Source organism: Penaeus japonicus, unplaced genomic scaffold (assembly GCF_977035675.1).
Source record: "Penaeus japonicus unplaced genomic scaffold, GWHDUDI00000001_assembly GWHDUDI00000011, whole genome shotgun sequence".
In the NCBI taxonomy this organism is placed as follows: domain Eukaryota; kingdom Metazoa; phylum Arthropoda; class Malacostraca; order Decapoda; family Penaeidae; genus Penaeus; species Penaeus japonicus.
This window is the reverse complement of record NW_028234413.1, coordinates 18812577-18820076: the sequence shown is the minus strand read 5'-3', so window position 1 is coordinate 18820076 and position 7500 is coordinate 18812577. Positions and strand designations below refer to the sequence as shown.

The window sequence follows — 7500 nt, the reverse complement described above, 5'->3', positions numbered from 1 at the left end:
TCGTGACAAAGAAAATGCAATATTTGTGATTTGGATCATATATCATATGGATGCTATCAAAAGCTCCAAGATTTGGAATGACATCATATCACCTTTGAACAAATAATTAGAACACCATGGTTCTCGTATACAGTGTGGTCTATAGCTTCACTTATGGTTTCAGTCTGTGGAAGGAATAGTAAGCAATACATGTCAAGATAATGGGTAAAAATCTATTTTCATTTTTCGTTTAATTGAAAGATTTACAAATAAATAAATCAGTGAGACAGGTAAGATAGTACAAATAATAGAGGGGGAGGGAGAGGGAGAGGGAGAGGGAGATGGAGAGAGAGAACGAGAGACAGAGAGAGAGAGAGAGAGAGAGAGAGAGAGAGAGAGAGAGAGAGAGAGAGAGAGAGAGAGAGAGAGAGAGAGAGAGAAGAGGGAGATATAGAGAAGAGAGAGATATAGTGAAAATAGATAGATAAGTAGGAAGATCCTTAAAAAGGCTGCACACGGAAAACTATTTACGAAATGATTCGCAGATACAAAAAGTGTCATCGAATAAAGCAAAATGTGATCAAAAAGGCTACAGAGAATGATACAAAATATCCACAGAAATATTTCCCTATAATGTTATATGTAAAAAGTTTTATTTCATACATGACAACAATTTTTCTTTCTTCCTATCAGAGTCGATTTAACCAAATAATTTCAATTGCGCTAAAATAACCTAATCTTTAATATCTCAAGAAAAATATATTTACAAGGAACACCTCCAAAGATTTCACGAGGAATAACTCCTAATGAAGTAATATGCAGTGTAACTATCTACCGTGCATTGATAAAAACTCGAGAGAGTAATAAATGTTATGTTCTCTTTGGTTGCTGACTAAAATCAAACAGATCAGCTGTTGAGCAAAAAATTCATCTTTGTATTGTTGGCATTTTGCTCTCATTCTTCTTCTGTTTTTTTGTGTGTTTTTTTTTTTGTATGTTTTAACAACTTTTCTTCTTTAGATTTGGTGCGATAGAATACCTTCTGGAATGATTTACTACTTATAGATATCAGGGGGAAATAATATAGGATCGTAGTCCTCCTAAAACGCTTGGGCGCGGAGAGCCACTAAGCTTGCCGATGAGGCGGGAAGCGGCACGGGCTTTTTGATGGTCGGCGCCGTTGTGGTGGTCGTGAGCGGCGTCGGGGAGGACACGGAGCCGCTCAGGAACGAGGAAGGGTTAGAGGGAGCCAGAGGGAGGCTCGCAGGTGGTGAAGGGCCGAGGGAGAGACTGACAGGTGGTGCTGTGCCGATCGAGATGCCCACAGATGGCACCGGGCCGATGGGAAGGCTTGTAGCTGGTGCCGGAGCGAGTGGGAGAGAGGGAGGCTGGTTGCTTAAGGGGCCACTCAGGAGGGACGTCGGGGAGGGAGTCGCGCCGCCCAGGAGGGAGGTAGGAGAGGCAGAGGTCGCGTTCAGGAGGGAGGGAGGGGAGGCTGTAGGACCTCTCCCAGACTCCGAAGGGACGCCGGGGGAGGGCTTGTAGGTACAGATCCCGCAGAAGGCTGGGTGGTAGAGGGGTCCCAAGCCGCCTAGTCCACCAGCTAAGGTCATGCATCTGTAAGAAAAGTGAAAAATTTAGTTTATAAGTAATGAATGAAGTTCACACTTAATGCACACTCTTTTTTTTCTGAAAAGAGCGCAACTTATCATATAATTATAATAAAATGAATATACTTATAATATAATTCATAAAATAATTAGTGTAACCCATGTAGATAGTGAAGAGACTGAGTCGCTACTCAGCGCTTAATGCAGAGTGAAAACATAGCATAATGATAATCATATATACTGTAGAGTAATATATCTGATCTATGCAGATGTTAGATACAGATAGAGTCGAGTCGAATAACGCGATAGAACGGGAGACAAAATAATTTTGTGATCAGCAGAAAGAGGGATTAAGGACAAAGAGAACGAGTGAGAGAGGGAGAGAAAGAGTGAGTGAGTGAGTGAGAGAGAGAGAGAGAGAGAGAGAGAGAGAGAGAGAGATAGAGAGAGAGATAGAGATAGATAGATAGATAGAGAGAGAGAGAGAGAGAGAGGAGTGGGAGAGAAGAGAGAGGGGAAAGAAATAGGATACAAAGAGGAGAGAAATAGGATACAAAGAGGAGAGAAAGAGAGGAGAGAGAGAGAAAGAGAGAGGGAGAGGAGAGAGAAAGAGAGAAAGAAAGAGAGAGGGAGAGAGAGAGAGAGAGAGAGAGAGAGAGAGAGAGAGAGAGAGAGAGAGAGAGAGAGAGAGAGAGAGAGAGAGAGAGAGAGAGAGAGAGAGAGAGAGAGAGAGAGAGAGAGCCATTAAGTACCCTAAGATTACTAGTGAGCTTTGATGGTGTTAGACGACATAAGGTGGACCAACATAGCTTCAGAGCCGAGTGTACACTAAGCTCCTCCAGAGAGAGTTAATGTTAAAGCCTCTCATGCCACAGGTCTTTGACGCTAGGATTGCCTCAGGGCACTTGTATATGTAAGTACGTCGGAGAGACAGCCGCTCAAGCGCAAGTCATGAATGAGGCGAGCGCTCGAGCGGAAAGCATGAATGAGACTGCAGATTGTGGCGGCAATACGATTAAGCTAAAGGATAACAGAATATACATATATGCTTGTGTAATGAGAACCACATCATGGAAGTCCGTAAGGTCAGGAGGTGGAGGGGAGATAACGCAGTAATGCCCTGGAGTCAAGTCTGTTCACATGTTCAGGGTAATGCTTATAATACTGTTGGGAGGCGGGTGGGAGGTAGTATTGCGCGGCTCGGCATTTCCCGCGTTTGACACCGAAAACTATTTCCAGTTCGTGTAAATCAGCACTTGTTTGTGATGCTGTAGATCTTCACACTCTCTGTGGTCACATGCATTTTTATGTCTCGTTTTTAAAGGGGGCGCCACCAGGCTTTCCTGGTATTGATAAGCTTAAAACCCTTCATTTAAAAATCTTTCCAGTTTTATGTTAGCTATCCTTGCACCGATTTCATTCGCGAGTATCCCCTTCCGTTAATTTTCATAAAACACACACATCAGTAAAGCGCTGTGATTTATCTGATGTAAGTCAGTTCACGGTTCTTCCATTTAAATAGATTTATTTGTCACAAGGCCAAAGTTAGTCGGTCTGTTTTAATTTCCGTTCGTAAATTCCCGGGCAAGAACTCAAGCTCGATCACCCTCAGTAACACCCAGAGAGATCAAATATAAACAACTAGACCACACGGCCACTTAGAAGAACTGTCTAATCAAGATCTACAATAACTTGGTAGAAATTGGCTATATATTCAAAGTAGAGCACGATGATAGCAAACTTTTACATACAATTCCCGAGAGCACTGGATGTGTTTCAGAAATATAAATGCGATGTTAGATTACTGAGATGTTCCTCGGTGCATTTGTGTTTCCATGTCGGGGAGGGAATACACACATCAATACCAAATTTATCTTAACTACTCGTGTAATCTGGCTTCGCATCTATATCACAACACTCAAATCGATGATCTCAGTTCCTTTGCCTCAGAGATCCCACATCAGAAATGAACGGAGTAGAGACAGATCCAGCATCAGAGACAACAAAATCCGATAAGTTCGCATCAGTCGGCGAACCCATTTGACTGAATTGGGATTATAATGCGTCATGGAGATCATCCCCTCCCCCCTATTCCCCCATTCTGAGCTCTCCCCTTATCCCAACCTCCCCCCCCCCTCCCCTTCCCCTCACACACACGCCTCTCATCCCATGAGAAGCAGCACGTGCGGCAGTACGTGAATGGCCGTAGCACGTGTAACCGAGAACACGTGAGCTGCTCACCATACCTGTAATTAATAGTCATTATGGTCGCCAGGTATGGGCAGGGAGGAGGGACGTGAGGAGAGAGAAGGAGAAAGGAATGAGGGGGAGGAGGGAGGCGAGTGACTGAAAGGGAGGGAATGAAGGAATAAATGATAATAATACACGAAACCTGAATGGATGGGAACAGAGATAAGACAGAACAAAGTAAGAGAGCACAAGACTGAGAAATTTAAGGTTTTAATAATAATAATAACAATAAAAAACATACGAATATATATCAAAATACTCGTGACCAGAAAGATGTTGAATATCGTCGCAGCCTCAGATGAACAAGAGTGCAATAAAAAAAGTCGTACGGCATCGAGCCAACAGCTTTGAGTCCACTCGCCCCCAAAAAAACTAATTTCAGATTCTACAATTCGTTTCATTACGCGACCACGCCCCTATACTCCACGCAAACATTTGGCCGGCGCTAAGCTGCTGTTAGCACACTTAAAATAATGTTATTAGTGTCATTGGGGGACCCATTCGCGTTAAATATTGTAATTATATCAATAAACACGTAGCCGCGGGTCGCAGTCCGGGGGACAATGACATAGGCCAGATGCCGCGGGACGAATCCGTCGAGACATCTTTATGCACGATGATTTTAGGTTGCGTCTCTTCCGCATTTTAGACGCCGTTTCAGACGATTTCTGTGCAACATGTGCTCGTAAATGAGGCGAAAACATTGATGTGCATTCGATTCAGTAAAATGTGATAGCCCTGGATCCCCTATGTCTTCTTGGAAATCATGGCTACAGCTGCTCCAATACGGATGAGAGGTTAATGAAATGGGCGGACAGAGGTCGCTCGATAATGGCAATAATTTCAATCGCTGACTCCGGTAATTTGTAAAAGGCTACAGTGGCGACTTTTTCTTCCCTTTATTTGGCAGCTGAAACTAAAACGCCTATTTACACCACTGGAGCAAAGTGGTTTAACGGGGAGAGTTTTGATGGGGTTTCATTTTCCGCTGTTATTTATTGCGGCCGTTGCGCTTGGCGGGCTGCGCTTGTTTCCGGTTCTTGGCGGGGAAGATGAGCAAGGCGCACGTGCGGGTTTCAACACCTCACTAATAACGTCTCACGATCGAATTGACGCTTGTTTAGATGTTCGCTTTTGTGCACTTTAAAGATTTTTTGGGAAGTCTTTTTGTTACATCAATTTATGTTTTTTTTTTCTGAATATAACCGGCGGTATCATTCAGTAGCTTAGATTGGTAATAAACGAACAGCAAACAACAACAACAACAATAGCAAAGTTGTCAGACAGACAACTGAAAATCGAAATAAAATAAAGTTAATAATATAATACTAATTCCCCAGAAAATTCAGATTCCTTGAATTTGCGTTCGGCCAATCTACCTGCTAACCTCATAGACCTACCAGCACCCACCTCTTCAGGCCATGTAGCTGCGCGGCCCACACACAGAATTGTCTTTTTGACTAATGCGCTGTTTTTACGCCATTGGCCACCTGCCTCGGATGGTTGGCGGTGAAGGGGGGGTTGTAGGGGGGGGGGGGGGCGCATCTGTCTTGCCTACACCCATGAACACGTCTCTGTCTGTGTGTGTGACTCTTTGTTTGTGTTTGTTTGTCTTTATGTGCGTGTATATTTGTGTGTGCGTGTGTGTGTGTGTGTGTGTGTGTGTGTGTGTGTGTGTGTGTGTGTGTGTGTGTGTGCGTGCGTGTGTGTTCTTGCGTGTACATGTACGCATGAGCCTACATCAATGTGTTTTTGTTTTTGTGCACTTGCATTTTATATAAACAAATATCCCTCTCACATGTCCACACAACTCTGGGAATTCAGTTCGCAAAACGAATAAACAAAGATTAAAGTTTTCAACACCCTTTCCATCACATGCGCTATCGCAAGACGGGAGAGCTCACCAGACCTTGCACAGGAATTTGTCATCAGCAGGAATTAACAGGCCATATTTCACCTGGAGGTTTTAATGCATTAATTCAACAGGATATGAAACCTGAGGCGACGTTCATTGCACCGAATGTGACGTCATGGTCGGCTAACTGCCTAACAGGATGTAACACTTTCATGATCTGCCAAGTGTGAAAACCCTCCCATCCCTCCATCTCTCTCTCCCTCCTCTTTCCTCATCTCTTCCCCTTTTCCTCTCTTCCTCCTCCCTCTCTGTCTCTCTCTTCTCATTTTTTTTTATTTCTCGTCTTTTTTTTTATTCTCTTGTCTCCTCCACTCTTCCTTTACCTCTTTATTTTAATGTATTTCTTTGGTTTTGCCTTCCCTTCTTAATCTCTCTCTATCTTATCTTTTCTTTCCCTCCCCCTTCTTTTCTGTCTCACTTTTTTTGTCAATCTCTCTGTTTTCTCCACTCTCTTTCTCTCCTTTTCCTTCTCTCTCCTCTTTTCTTTCCCTCCCCCTTCTTTTCTGTCTCACTCTCTTTGTCAGTCTCTCTGTTTTTTCCCCGCTCTCTCTCTTTCTCTCCTTTTCCATCACTCTCTCTCTCATTTTCTTCCCCCTTTACCTTCTCTCTCTCTCTCTCTCATTCTCTCCCCCCTTTCTACCCCCCCTCTCCTCCCATCCCCCTAAACATCCTCATATTTTTGACATTCAGAGTACACGTTCTCCCACCCCATTATATAGCACATTATCCCGCGAATTGGATCCCAAACAGATGGTTACTCTTGAAAGATTTGAATTCCCTTTGAGAGCATAATGGTTTTGGGAACGAATAAGGTTAATATTGCGTTTATCTGGAAAATGCGTTATTAACCGGGTAATGAATTTTTCATATTCGTAATCTTTTATTTCCAACATGCTACTTGCCACGCCGCTGTCTGCCAGGCTATTCCACGCCTCTGGTCATACTAAGTCATCTTTTTGTCACTATACTGCCACATCATACTTCATATCATACTCGTAATCCGCGACACAGTTTCCTATTCTACCACGCCACATGGGTTGCAGGTACCCCGCCACAATGCCATAGAACCCGCTTCCTTCCCCGCCACAGTCCTATGTTACCCGCTTCCTTCTCTCCCATATTTCCGTATTATCTGCTTCCCTCCCCGTCACAGTCCTATGGTACCCGCTTTCCTTTCCGTCACAGTCCTATGGTACCCGCTTTCCTTTCCGCCACAGTCCTATGTTACCCGCTTCCTTCTCCCCCATATTTCCGTATTATCCGCTTCCCTCTCCGCCACAGTCCTATGGTACCCGCTTCCCTCCCCACCATATTTCCGTATTATCCGCTTCCTTCCCCGCCACAGTCCTATGGTACCCGCTTCCCTCTGGACGCACAACCACATAGCGCCTGATGCTCCCAAACATATAATTAAGGCTATGCTCCTTTCTGATTGCCAATTTTAAGGTCCTTACCTAATTAATTGCCAGTAATTTCGGAATTCAGTAGCTATTCCTTTCTCCCTCCTCCCCAGCTTCGTTTGAAAATAACGGTAATCGCGGTTGCTTATATATAAAGACAAATTATAAATTACATCACTTTACGCAATTGAATTTGATGTATCATAAATTGCCATTGATTCTGTTACGGTTACTGTCATGTTAATATAAATTAAAATACTAGTAATCATGGTGAAGATTAATATTTAATGATAATGATAATATTTTTTTAAAAACTAATGCGAGCAATAGTGAAAATTACGGGAAT

General features: G+C 43.4%; 1 protein-coding gene across 1 annotated transcript in view; it reads right to left on the bottom strand.

The window, feature by feature from the left end:
* LOC122247387 (uncharacterized) overlaps window positions 1-7500 on the bottom strand; it is a 27875-nt gene that overhangs the window by 128 nt on the left and 20247 nt on the right. The window contains exon 4 of the mRNA XM_043006623.2: window positions 1-1596. This exon is cut by the window's left edge and continues 128 nt beyond it. Within this exon, the coding sequence (XP_042862557.2) occupies window positions 1080-1596 (517 nt within the window). The 3' untranslated portion in view covers window positions 1-1079. The remainder of the gene's footprint in view (window positions 1597-7500) is intronic.